The sequence below is a fragment of the Balaenoptera borealis genome (genome assembly GCF_965194805.1).
Source record: "Balaenoptera borealis genome assembly, chromosome: 18".
Lineage (NCBI taxonomy): Eukaryota > Metazoa > Chordata > Mammalia > Artiodactyla > Balaenopteridae > Balaenoptera > Balaenoptera borealis.
In genome coordinates, this window is record NC_138877.1 from 15,008,176 (window position 1) to 15,022,318 (window position 14,143).

Consider the following 14,143-nt stretch of genomic DNA (forward strand, 5'->3'; position numbering starts at 1 on the left):
TCTTCTACTTCGTACTCTCAACTCTCAGGTGTTCTGGTGAAGCCTAATCTCCTGAAAACCTCTAGAAGGGAAATCCTTGCCCACATATTTGATTTCATACTAAAATCCAAGTCATGCATACACTGTCCCTTTGGCATAGTTTGTGCATTTCTCAGGATCCTCACTCCTAACTTCCCTGAGGATTAGCCATAAATTTTGACTGTGTAGGAAAACTACTGGCTCAACTACTTCCTGCAACAAGAGAATAAACTCTTTGTACTGGAAACTTTCCACATCAATGATGGTTTTGAAAATCTCCGCATAGTTATGTAAAAAGAGAAGGCAAGTTTATCATTTGACCACATGTATTATCAGTTCATAAGAAAACATGGAATTTACGGAGAAAAGGCAAATAATATGTTTATGTTAGGTTATATATGTTGATATGTCAGAATACAGTAAGTTTTAGATGATTGACATTTGGGGTCAGATAATTCTAATTCTTTATGCACAGTCAAATCTTGACTGTCCTGTACATTGTAGGGTCCCTAGCCTCCCTGGCCTCTACCCGCTAGACACCAGTAACATTCCCCTCTCTCCCCCCCATTGTGACAACCAACAATGTCTCCCAACATTGACAAATGTCTCCACAAAGGCAAAATCATTAACCCTCTGCCCACCGCTGGCAACTAACCATTTAGACTAGGTTATGAGCTGCAAAGTCAATGTATGGCTTTCCAAGTGTGCCTCTAAGTAGTTTTCTGCAACCCATGAATTCTTTGCAGTAATCATTGTCTCAAGTCTTCAGAATATTCAAATCATGCCACCAGCATTGCATAGTAACCAAGTGAAGAAAAATGTGGTTTATCTTGGCCTGAAGGCGAATTTTGTCATACTGAGTCACATTTTATTTTAAGCTGAGAAAGATGGGAGTCAGAGAGAGAAACTTACCTGTGGCAGTTTTGGCAAAAGTTTGTTTTTAGTCTGCCAGTTCAAGTATTCATGATATTGACTGTTTATGGTGGGCATTTTGGTTAGCCATTTTATTTATTCTTGGGTAAATTTTAATATCCTAACTATTCCTATTTTATTGTGGACAAAACTTTTATTTTCTTATAGCAGTATTCATAGACTCATTTGTCTATGAATATTGCTATATTCACAGCAATATTCCACAGCCAGGGGAAGACTCATTTATCTTCCACTGGCAAAAACCTAATTTGAGGAATTCCCTGGCAGACCAGTGGTTAGGGCTCCTGGTTTCATTGCGAGGGCCCCCGGGTTCCATCCCTCGTCGGGGAACTAACGTTCCACAAGCCGGCAGCGGCCAAAAATAAATAATAAATAAATAAATAACATTATTTTTTTAAAAAGAAAACTAATTTGGGGGGGTACTTGTGAATGATACCTTTGATTCCTAATCCAACTTTATTCTAACGAGTCCTTGAATAATTCTACCAAACTATTATTTCTTAAAGTAGAAGTCAGATTCTTTCTCTACCCCAAATTTCCTCCATCCGCCCCCTGACTACGCCCCCAGCTTATCTCCTCCTTCTCCGCTGTGCTTCCGCAAACCCTGCAGAGCTTGACTATTCTACTGATGAGCACACCAAGCCGTCCTCCTGCACCTGTTTTCCTGTGGTTTCTTCCCCTCCGAGTGGCACCGTCCTTCCTCCCCCGCCCCGTGGCACCTCTTGTGTCAAGACTGCTGTGGTCCCAGTTGAATGTCCTCCCGTCCCTCCTCTGAGCCCCAGGTACTGTAGGTTCACCCTTTCACCTTACATGTTGCATTATAATTGACATACGATTTTTGGTTTACCCTCCTTGCTAGAGTCTGTCTTACAGAAGGGACTATACGTGAACCATTCTTATTCTTTATAACACGTGTGTTTGCACAGAGCTCTGTTTAAACAAACACTTTGCTGTATGTTGTCTAAATTATTTCCCTGCAAGGTCTGGTGCCCTAAGACCATACCAACTTGTCTTTATACTTATTGTGTCTTTTTTCTTTCTCTTTTGGCAGCTATATATGACAGTAAAATCACCAAGAGTGGCTGTATTTGTAGCTCTGGCATAATTTTAAGGGGATCAGAGCAGTCACCAAAGAGTCTGACTAATTAAATAATGCACAAGTTGAGCACAAAAGCTAGCTTTGAGAAACTAATCTGAAATAAATGAAAGGAAAATGTGAGAACAAACATGACACTGATGGTATTCTACCCCGTTGTCGTTCTCTCTCCCCTCCCCCTCTCTCCCTTTCTCTTTCCTTCCCTCCTTCCGTCCTTCCTTGCTTCCCTCTCTCCTACCTTCCCTGACAGACATCAATGACAAGGCTTTTTTAGTTTGTCACAGGAGCGATAGCCAGGTAACCAGATGTGATATGATTCCACAAATTTCTTTTTAATTTTAAATCTGAAAATCTAAAATTTCCAAATCTTGATTTTACTTCTGAGAACAAATACACCTAAGAACATGTTACTGACTCAGATTTGAAAACAGTGACATCAGATTGACCTAAAACTTGAATCTAGCACTAACATCCTAAGTCAAAATTCACTCACAGTATTTTAATTATAGAATGGCTTTTGTGCTGCCATACCACACTGATCCCTCCATCCTAGCCATCAAATTTAAATTGTGGTAAAAATGTAAACAAGTTAGGTTAAAGAAGTTTCCTTTGTTTAACAGCCAGATTAAGGCACTTCTGGATGTTCCCCCCACCCTTTTATGTATTTGTCTCAAGGTGGATATAACATATTTTCAAAAGATAATCCAAAATAGAGCTCAAACTATAATCCTTGTTAATTGTAATGGTTACGTCTTCTAGTAATGTGCATGGTGCTTTTATACAAATAGGAAGCAACCTCCCTTCACAGGGAATTAACTAAATGGTGCTAAACTGGTTACTCGCAGAGGTACAGGAGAAGGAACCATTGCTTTCATTTCCCTGCAGAGTCTCCTTGGGGTGAGGGGAGATGTCTGGCGCCACAAAAGGAATTAGGCTCTGGTTTGAACAGAAACCTGAAGGCTATTAAGTTTATTTTAAGAATGTGTTGCCAGGGATCTAATAAATTTATATGTTGCCTCAGGCAGTGCATGCATGAAATCTTGCTGCACCAGGTGCTTTGGTTTGCATTTTTTCCTTTCCCCAGAGGCAGGAGAGGGTGTGGTTCTTCTTGACAGACTTAACTCACTTTTGATAAAGTAGTTATTGTTTCTATGAAAGTATGGCAGTTTTAAAATTTTACTCCTATATGTAAATGGGGGGATATGATAGAAAATTATTTGGGGGCTGCTTTACAAAGAAACGTTAAGTCCTCCCACATTTATTTATATATATTATATATATGTATTATAATTTCACTATATGTATTATATGTATGTATATGTATTATGTATTATAATTTCATATCACTTTAAACACAATTTTTATGATCTTATGCTTAAGCACAGTACTTGAGATCACAGTCTGTTAAATGGAAAGACCAGCTTAGGAGTGAAAACCCCTGGGGATTTATTTCTCTTCTGCAAATAGCTGCTTTGTAATCTTATTCAAATCACAGCCTTTCTGGATCTTGGGAAAATGGAGCAGGGAGAAAAGATGCAATCTAGAGTTCGTTCTTGCTCTAAAATGCTTGGAGTTTATACTTGTCTTGTTCAGCAGATAATTATTTCTTGAATTAGTTGGTGTTCTTGTTTAGAATACAGAATCCCACTTTCATTTTCAGAAAAGAGTTTCCTTAGTTACTCATATTACTGCATTAAAATGACTGCGCTAGCTTTTAATTTAGACTGCACGTGATCCTCTGGGAACACGCATGTTGTAAATGAGAGTTCACCTTGAAATTATACGTTGGCGTCGTCCTTTGTCTTCTGTAGGTACGTCTGAATTCCTTATCCTAGGCATACATACCAACAGTGAACACATTCATTTCACCGGGTTTAAACTCCTAATTAAGAAAGCAAAGTATTGCACAATTAAATCAGGTTTGTTTAAGGAAATATTTTTTAAGCCCTGAGTTAGGAGATATAAACTCATGGTTCTCCCCTTATTTTTTTAAATTTTTTACAGGGGCTGCAAACAAGCACATTCCTTCTTTTGCTAGGGATGGAGTTGGGGGAAGGGACCACGCTTAGAGGATTGTGGAGGATCCCTGCAGGCTGGGGCTTGCCGACTCTGACCCAGCTGTGGCCCTGATGGAGCACATCATTCAGCCTGGAAGAAGCGTTTTCCTCCCAGTGTCCCTTGCTTTTGGCTATGGCCCCAAATTCATTCAAAAAATAAGAGGGTCGTACCCTTAACTTAGGTTAATTTTTCTGATTCAGTCTCAACTACTTCAAAACTGACCTTCATATCCCTTTTTTCCCACTTAATTCTTACCATTTGTCAGCCTTGCTGTGAGGGCTTGCTGATGGTAGAGGGAAACACACTCAGATCATCAGTTTTGCAATGGCACTCATTTAGAAATCAAGTTAAAGCAAATTAAAATTAAGTTAGCGTCACCTGTAAATAGAATATTGACCTAAAGGAAGGAATCTGATTGCTCAGAAGAAGTGTAAAGACAATATTAGCAGGTTGAATTTGAACCCTAAGTCGATCACATACTATATCTATAGAATTTAAAGTGAGTAATTTAACCTGACACTTAACGTCATCCATAGAATGTGGAGATGCCTAACCTGCAGGACTACTGTGAGATGCATTGAGATAACGTACAAAACATCAAAATCACCCTGACCATGGCCCCCACTATGTCCAGTCCTCCTCTCCAAGCATATTCAGGGTCCCCAAGGCTGAACTGACATTCAGCCAGTTTACACCTGCACTCAGGTGAGTTTTAGTTCTTTTGAGCCATTGCCTTTTACGATCGGTCGGTGCCTGTATTGTGCCAATCTTGTTGGTCAAAGGCCATGCTTCTGCCCACGACTAGGTGTTCTCTGCACTCAGCCCAGGGCCACCACCACTCTGCCAGGAATACCAGTTGCCGTGTTCAGCCCCCCAATAACAGGGACCTGCCTATGGCCCCAAGGCCCCCAAAGAGTGCATGCCAGAGCTGTGGGGTGATCTTTTCTGTTCTATTGAAGGGAAAGGATGTTTAACAGAGTGCTGCTTGGAACCTGGTATAAAAAATAGATTAATTAAGCATCTCTTTAAATTTCCAGTTATGGTTTTCTGTCTTCTGGGATCCATTCATCCAGGAACCCGGGCTCTAGTTGGAGATGAGTTAATACCCTCTTACTGCACTCTGAACCCCTACTTTGCGCTGATGTTTAAGACTTTGTACAGAGGCTACAATACTGTGCCTGACACATCCATTTTTATAACCATGAGTTCTCTGTTTAGAGGCTCCTCAGAGTCCAAGAAAATCAGTTTCCGTAGGGTCTGTTACTCCAGTTTTCCAAACAAGCAGAAAAAGGCATGAATCCCCATTCTTGGCTGTTGCTTAAATTGAGATTCTAGAACAGACTATCCTAAGATTCTCTAGGATTAGGAGTTATTCTGCATCAGAATTCATTCCATGTATATTATTTTCTAAGAGGTTAAAGATAACCCTATAAGTTACCTAAATTCTCATAATATTTCCAAATTATAACAGGTAGCCATGCAGGTCCACCCTTTACCCGTGAGCCGTGACTGTGTCTGAAGCCTAGTGCTATACTGACCAGGGACAGATCTTGGAGGGAGGCCAGGGCTGCCGATCCGAGAATGCAGTAAGGATTCATTTCAGCTCACACTCCTGGGCATGAGCCAGGGGAAGGATTGATTAAAGGAAGGCCAAACGTGTGTGGAGGAAGAACACTTCCACTCCCCGCGCCCCACTGTGCCCTGTCCCAAAAGACTAACCTCTTGTGATTTGTATTGAGTAGACACAATTGATTCTTGTTCACAGTAATGTTCTATAAAATCACTGTGAATACTAAATGATAGCTCCCAGGGGAAATACAGAGGTATATTCCCTGCAAGCCTCTGGTCATACATTTCATCAACCGATCAATACACAACCTTGTTTTCCGTGTGTTTCTGTTTAAAGACACCTTATTTGATATATATGTGGTTGATCCATTAACATTGAACTCGTGGTCATCAGACTGTAACTCGTGCCTGAATGACGCTTATGGAACATGTGTATTTTCCCCGTAAGGGCACATCGCACCCTTCTTGTGCTCAGGAGCACTGGACAGCACTTCAGCACTATGATTGGGGGCTATTTAAATAGAGAAATCACCAACGAAAAGCACAAAGATGTGGCACTAAACGGACGGTGAAAAGGACACTTGTTTACAGTACGAGAGCTGAAACAAGAACACTGAGAGTCAGATGATGCACATTTTTCAAAACTGCTCTGCAAGTGTCCAGCAAGCCCACAAAATAAATGTTATCGAGTGGATGAATTCTTAAATATGGAATCCCAGAATAATTAGAATTGTCTGTGTATTAACCTCTTGTAGAGTAGATGACTGGGAATTCAAGTCTTTGGAACCTCGTGTATGAATACCCATTATTTACACATTACGGGTATATGTGTGATCAAACCATGTTCCTAAGGAATGAAACTACACGTATTAAAGCAGATTGTGATGCTCTTACTTCTAGATGAACATTGGTATATTTGTCAGCCCCATCTCCACCTCCGCATCACACGGTAACTTCTTTAGAGCCTACCAAAGAATAGAGGGTAAAGTGGAAACTAATCCATGCTTGAGCTCAATTCTATGTAACTTGTATGACAACGGCCAAGATATCACAGCTCCATGTCTGCTTTTTTATTAGGCAGGGTGTGCTTATAAGTGCCTTGCGTGAGAATAGCCTAAAAGACCTCTACATGAGTGTGTATATCCATAGAGGTCAATGTGTGTTGTGCCTATTTCTCTCCACCTCTGGGTCTTTGTCATGCTACTTGTCTTTCTATACATTTCTATGTATATTCTTTACATGTCTTTGTGGATCTGACCCCCTGTGCTATGCTGCCGCTTTTTCAGAATGTGTATAGCAGTGGGAATGGCGTGGGTAGGTGTGTACAAAATGGAGGAAGAAAATAATATCCCAATTATCGAAAGTTGTATTGCAGCAATTTTGGAAAAGATTATTGGACTAAATCCTTGGAGTTATTAAATAGTCAGCAAAATTATAAAATCTCTTGACAATTTTTCTGGGTCTGTCTGCCAGTTCTTCTGGAGTTCCGTAGGTCATACTAAGTAAGGCACAGCTGCCCTCAGATCAAGACTCTTCATCTCTGGGGGTCTGGGTCAGGATTAGCACCACTATCACCCCTTCCCAGGGCTGATTTTGAATGCATCTTGACCACTCTCTCTTTGTCTTTAATATCCAATTACTTAAATAGGAAAAGGAGAAGGAAATAAATATTGAGTAAATGTCCTGAGCTCCTATCAAATTCTTTGAAGTTCCCTTTCTACTGGATTTCTTATCTCTGTTCTTATACTTAATCTTCCAGGAACACTTCCCCTCCCCCCCGCCCCCATCCAGCTTTTTAAAATAGCTGTATACTTGATTTCCAGGTCAGCTTCCAGGCTGAACTTCAGGCAAATGGAATTGTAGCAAGCTAGAAAATCTTAGCAGGTTGGAAAAATATTACCAACGGATCATTTTCTATTGGTAGCTAACTTTTCTTCAAGAAAAAAAAAATTGTCAAAGCTAAACGGACACCCAGAAATGATCCTTATTTAAGCACAAGTCAAAGTCATGACACTAGTTTCGTATTGAAAAAAGTATGCTCTGTCTTTACAGAAATCAGGCAGCCCTAAATTCCTAGGGAGGGCTAATTGAAGCTTGTGACTCTTTGTTATTCTAAAAAAACTTGTGTTCCCATTGAAAAAGAAGATGAAGATGACTAAAGACCAGCTGGAAAAGTTCAAAAGAGGTCTTTTCATCAAAACCTTAATGGCTGTGGTGTCAGGGTTTGGGGACAAAACATTTGGGAGTGTAGTTATCAGCTGTCAAGCACCTGTTGTATGGATTTATGACAAAAGTTACAGACTTTAATTTGTTTCCAATGAGACGTTGAGACTAGCTCCTTGAGCATCATAGATGACAGAATCTATTTTAGAAAAGCAAAGAATCACATTGAAGTGAAACTTCGCTGGTTTTTTAAGTTGTTTAACTTCATCTGAAGTTTCACATTCAGTAAGCTGTGGCTATTGTTATTAAAAGTGTCAACAATGATTATTCCCACTTTGAGGTTTTAGAAGAATTTACTTGGTAGGTAATTAATGAATAAATAACATGTCTTTCCATTCTTTAGATAAAATATGGAGTTCCATTGTGCAAGGCAATTTTAATAATGAGAGTTAACAATAAACTTCAGCTTAGTTCCTCAGATCCTTATATCACTCCTGCATAATATAAGTAGTGCCTAAGATTTTACAAATTCTGAAATGCAATATGATTTGCATATGTAGAACTCAGAAGAGTTAGGTAGTATTTAATCCTATTCAGAGTTAAGCTTTATACATTTAACTTTGTAGTCTCTAGCAAAATATCTACTTAAAAATCCCCGATGTAGAGTGAATGCTGAACCTTTAAAACAATTGCCAGGAGCATGTCACTGTCTTGCAAAGCAAAGTTTCTCAGTATTGTTTTTGATTTTATTTCAAATAAAATCTGAAAGTGGTCGACATATAAAATCCTTGGCAAACTTGTTCAGCTGTGTGTCACTTGAAACCCCTGATTAACCAGTAACTGGGCACCCTCCTCCTTCCAGAACATAAGCACCAACCAGAAAATAAGTTTTATAATTTATAATCTGTAAGTAGAGATGAAATTAGCTATCCTTAAGACCATCTTCATAATGGAATGGAAGGGTTAAACAGACCTTTTGTCATCAATAACCCCTGGAGGTATGATCTAGACAAACACAAATTCCAATAATTCACATTCATAGGTAATCATTTAAAATCTTTACACAGTGTTCATAGAAGTATGCAAGACATTTTAGAAAGAGTGTCATTAAAAATAATTTTCGGGCTTCCCTGGTGGCACAGTGGTTAAGAATCCACCTGCCAATGCAGGGGACATGGGTTCGAGCCCTGGTCCAGGAAGATCCCACATGCCACAGAGCAACTAAGCCCATGCGCCACAACTACTGAGCCTGCGAGCTACAGCTACTGAAGCCCGCGCGCCTAGAGCCCGTGCTCCGCAACAAGAGAAGCCACCGCAATGAGAAGCCTGTGCACCGCAGTGAAGGGTAGCCCCGGCTCGCCGCAACTAGAGAAAGCTCACGCAGCAGCGAAGACCCAATGCAGCCAAAAATAAATAAATTAAATAAATTAATTTTTAAAAAATAATTTTATTTAGGGAATTCCCTGGCGGTCCAGCGGTTAGGACTCAGTACTCTCACTGCCAGGGCCCAAATTCGATCCCTGGTCAGGGAACTAAGATCCCACAAGCCATGCCGCGTGGCCAAAAATTTTTTTAATTTAAAAATTAAAGAAATTAAAAGTTAAAATTAAAAAAAATAATTTTATTAAGAGAAAACGACTCAGTGCTAAAAGGGATATGTTACATTTATATAGGATATTTATATTGCCCATTAAATGAAGCACTACTGAACTTCTTTCAACCAAGACATTAGAGTGTCTAATTCATTAAATTGGCATTTTTCTAACAGTAAGCAAAATGAACTCCCTGCCCTCCTGGATCATGGGTTACAATGGGAGGAGACAGAGTGAACAAACAAAAAAGAAAGCATAAATGGGATATGAGGTTATGGAAAGCACTGGAGGGAAAAATTACCTAGAATAAAGGAGCTAGAGAATTCTGGGGTTTCCACTGGTGTTTGCTGTGTCATATTAAGTGTCAAGGAAAGGCCTCATTGACTCAAGATTCTTAACACATGCAATATTTAGAAAAAGGGTAACATCAAATCTTAAAATTAGCTAAAAATTGTTAAAGAAATAGAGAAATGGTATGCTTAGTGATCTCATTCTTAGATATAGGAGAAAGAAATAGGAAGAAAGTATACAGAATTATAATAAAATTCATTTGTTAAACACAAGAGTTACCAAATAAGTCAGAGGTTATTAATCACAAGTCAAGTAAAACTGTAGTATGTGCTTTGTTTTTGTAAGCTGAGAACTGTTATGAAATAAGGAATAAAATAGGAGTCACAAAGTAGCCATTTTATTACCAAAAGTCATACTTATCCATAGGATTTTTAGTCAAGGAAGAAGTCTTTAGATCTCATTGTGTTCCAGGCACTACGTTCGATTTGGACGCTAGAAAGATGAATTTGACCTGTGCTTGTCCTGGGGAAGTGCGCTCAGGCAGTTAGTGGCAGAATACACATGAAGATAAAAGAATTACAATTACTCTGATTGGAGATACAGAAGAAGTACAAACTGCATGATAAGCCAGGCTTCCTGAGCTTTAGGTGAGCTGGACCTAAACAAATTGCAAGGAGGAGTAGGAAGCTAAAGATATTCTGGGCAGAAGACTTCCCACATGCAAAAGCATGTGGGAAGAACACAGTGAGAAGCTAGATATGACCAGCTGTTTCTCTCCGTGGAGAAGTGATGGGATGTGAAGCTGTAGGTATTTGGATGGACAGGAGTGGCTTGGTATAGCATGACAAGAAGTTTGGAATAAAATCTAGGACTTGATGGAGCCACAGTCTAATTGAGAGAGAAGTGTGGCATAAGGTTGTTTTCAAGTAATGATTAGTTGAGAAATCAGAAAGGTTTTCTGTATTAACTTAATTGATTAAATGTTATTCTATTCTTGTTGTTTGTCTATGACTTTCTAGAGGAAATGTTCCCAGTAATAGAACATAAACACAATAATGTAAAAAAGTATTTTTAAAGACAGTAAGACCAAGTGTTGGCAATGGTAAAAGAATGCATGCCAGGGCTTGCCTGGTGGCGCAGTGGTTGGGAATCTGCCTGCCAGTGCAGGGGACACGGGTTCGAGCCCTGGTCTGGGAAGATACCACATGCCGCGGAGCAACTAGGCCCGCGAGCCACAACTACTGAGCCTGCGCGTCTGGAGCCTGTGCTCCGCAACAAGAGAGGCCGCGATAGTGAGAGGCCGGTGCACCACAATGAAGAGTGGCCCCCGCTTGCCACAACTAGAGAAAGCCCTGGCACAGAAACGAAGCCCCAACACAGCCAAAAATAAATAAATAAATTAATTAATTAATTAAATATTTAAAAACACAAATCAATGACATTAAAAACAAAAAAGCAATAGATAAAATCAATAAAATGAAAGCTGATTCTTAAAAAAAAAAAAAAAAGCATGCCAGTCTCAATCTCTGACAAAAATGAGTGCAATTAGTAAATGTGTACAATGAAACAATATGAGAGGATATCTGCTAAAGCACAAAACTGCAAAAAATAATCAATAGGTGAAAAACTGCAGAGTCACAGAGATGAGAGGGCTGGGGTCGCTGCAGGAGGCTTCATGAAGGGGGTGGTAAAGGGAGCCTTTGAGGAGTAGAAGGTGCAAGCAGAAGAATGATGGGGGTTATCCCTGTAGGCAAAAGGACAGAAGTAACAGAAAGAGTGACGGTGGCAAATCCATGCAGCAGCCAGACTCTTGGATGGACCTCAGAGTGAGCAGATTAGAGACAATGGGAAGAAGACAGGGCAGGGCAGGTGAAACCAGAAATCTGCAAAGATAGCCTGATGGCTTGATGTGTGCAGCAGCTGTAGGGAGACGGGGCAAAGGAGGACTGAGTGCAGATGGGCTTAAGGCAGGTTAGTAGTCGGGCAGTGGGTGTGCAGGGTGGACTTGAGCATGCGTGGGGTGAGCTGGGGGAGCAAGCTAACTTTTGTTGAAGGATGCTACGTATGTACCACACTGTACTGAATGGATATATGGGTTATCTCACTTGATCCTCACAGCAGACACTGGCATTAATTAATATGACCCTCATTTCATTCTCCAGATGAGGAAACAGAGGTCTAGGGAAGAAACTTGCTCAAAGTCAGACAGCACATAAGAATGAAGTGGGCTGTGGACTCCAGTTCTGGGGAGCCCCCAGCCCGTGGCCCCTCCTCTCCAGAACAGTACCCAGTGTCTAAGACATGGCAGGCATAATAAGTTCTTTTTTTTTTTTTTTTTAAGTGGGTCTTTTTTTTTTTCTCTTCCTTCTTTTTTTTTTTTTTTAATTAATTAATTTTTTTAATGGCTGTGTTGGGTCTTCGTTTCTGTGCTAGGGCTGTCTCTAGTTGTGGCAAGCGGGGGCCCCTCTTCATTGCGGTGCGCGGGCCTCTCACTGTCGCAGCCTCTCTTGTTGCGGAGCACAGGCTCCAGATGCGCAGGCTCAGTAATTGTGGCTCACGGGCCCAGTTGCTCCGTGGCATGTGGGATCTTCCCAGACCAGGGCTCGAACCCGTGTCCCCTGCATTGGCAGGCAGATTCTCAACCACTGCGCCACCAGGGAAGCCCCATAATAAGTTCTTAAGGACACAATGTGGAATGAACTTCCTGTTCTCCAATCTATTTATATCTTAGATTTTTAAAATTAACGAAAAATTGACAGGTCCATAATCCCATCAATTTAAAACACCAAGCAGCTCCATATTTGTAATGTTTCATGTTACTATGTCACTGCATGCACAGTATCAATACCATTTGTTTCTGTATTTTGTGTTTTAAGTATTTCAACAAAAAATTCTTTTTTTTTGTTTAATGACTGAATCGTATTTCATTGATTTGATGTACCATAAATAAACTCTAAGATTTTTGGTTTGAGGGCTATTATAGAAAATATTGCAATGAATAGTCCCTTACAAATAGATTTTTGCTTCTCGCACAGAAGGACTTACAAGATCAAATGGTATGAACATCTTTTTGTCTCTTGCACACATTGCCATGTAACTGTCTAAATGGCTCGGTGCTAATTTACAATTTAAACAGCAATAAATAAGAAAACCAATTTCCCTAAATAATCTCGGCTGTTCTGGGTATTCTTTTTAATCTTTAGTACATGTCAATTCATAACTCAAAGACACTGCAATTTTTTTTTTTAATTTCTAGCAAAGATGAACATTTTTTTCATGTGTTTGTTAATTATGTTTTCTTTCCCACGTGCGGATTTTTTGCTCTCAATCTGTTAAAGCCTTGATGTTTTCCTGTCTCATTTCTTTTTCTCTAGTGTAGCCCTGTATGAACTCAGAAGAGAAGAAACTGGAATTAAAATTGTGCCTCTAGCTGTGTTTATTATTTGGGCTTTTTTCCACCCTTTTACAGAAAGACTTAGAAATTATCGATGCCTTTGTGTATAAACCTCACCTTACTCTGAAATAATTGGTGTAGATCAAAGGAAGTAGAGGGATACATGCATAGTGATCAGCTGATAACCATTTCTCTTTTCTTTCACCTAGCAGAGCAGCTTTCACATTAGAGAGATCACACACATTTTCTCCTGATAGGCGGCCAGCTCCATTTTGGTGGGAAGGTGGGAGGAGAAAGCCTTATCTTCAGAGTAGAATGGAATCAATGAAAAGACCTGTCTGTTTGCTTTAAGGAATGGAGTGGAATCTAGTGGGGAAGGGAGGTGGAGAAGGGATATTTGTTTTTCCTTAAGTGGTTATAATTAAAGCCTTCCACCCAATTGCTCAGTGAACCAGAAAAAGGTATTTGTGAAGTTGTGTGTGTGTGTTTAACATCACAAAAGAGCCCTGCAGCTTTCTTTATAGAAAAACTTGCTCTCCAGCGGCACCTTGTGGGGAATGAGTCATCCTGCAACTTGGATACTTGACTTTATGATTTAACAAAATTGCTTCTGGTAGTTCTGTGTTCCTTCCCTCTGACCCACTTCCCCTGCTAAAGATCAAGGGATTTTGCAAAGAATTATGTCAGTTGTTGTATTTCTGTATAACAGTCAGTGAACAGTAAGCTGTGTCTCCATGTATGTATTCTAGATTGTGAATCAAACCAAGTAGCTAGAGTGATTCGTCATGTTGCATCATTAAAGTCGTCTTTGGAATGTCTAAGGTTATTCATTCGAGAAACCACTAATTCGAGGCTTTAAATTTTTGTTTTCCAGGTGGAAATAAGTTAACCAAGCAGCATTTTCATCTGAATTGGGCATGGATCTCCTTTGAAAAGGAATATTACTTGATCAATGAGGACTCCAAATTTCTAGATGTCGTACTTAAACGTAGAGGTTATTTGGGAGAGACTTCCTTTATAAGTAAGTTT

The 14,143-nt window shown here is 39.9% G+C and overlaps 1 protein-coding gene across 2 annotated transcripts in view; it reads left to right on the forward strand.

The window, feature by feature from the left end:
• FREM2 (FRAS1 related extracellular matrix 2) overlaps window positions 1-14,143 on the forward strand; it is a gene marked incomplete at its 5' end in the record, with an annotated part of 139,498 nt that overhangs the window by 51,560 nt on the left and 73,795 nt on the right. For both annotated transcript variants that reach the window (XM_082365245.1, XM_082365246.1), the window contains one exon: window positions 13,989-14,135. In XM_082365245.1, the coding sequence (XP_082221371.1) occupies window positions 13,989-14,135 (147 nt within the window). The remainder of the gene's footprint in view (window positions 1-13,988; window positions 14,136-14,143) is intronic.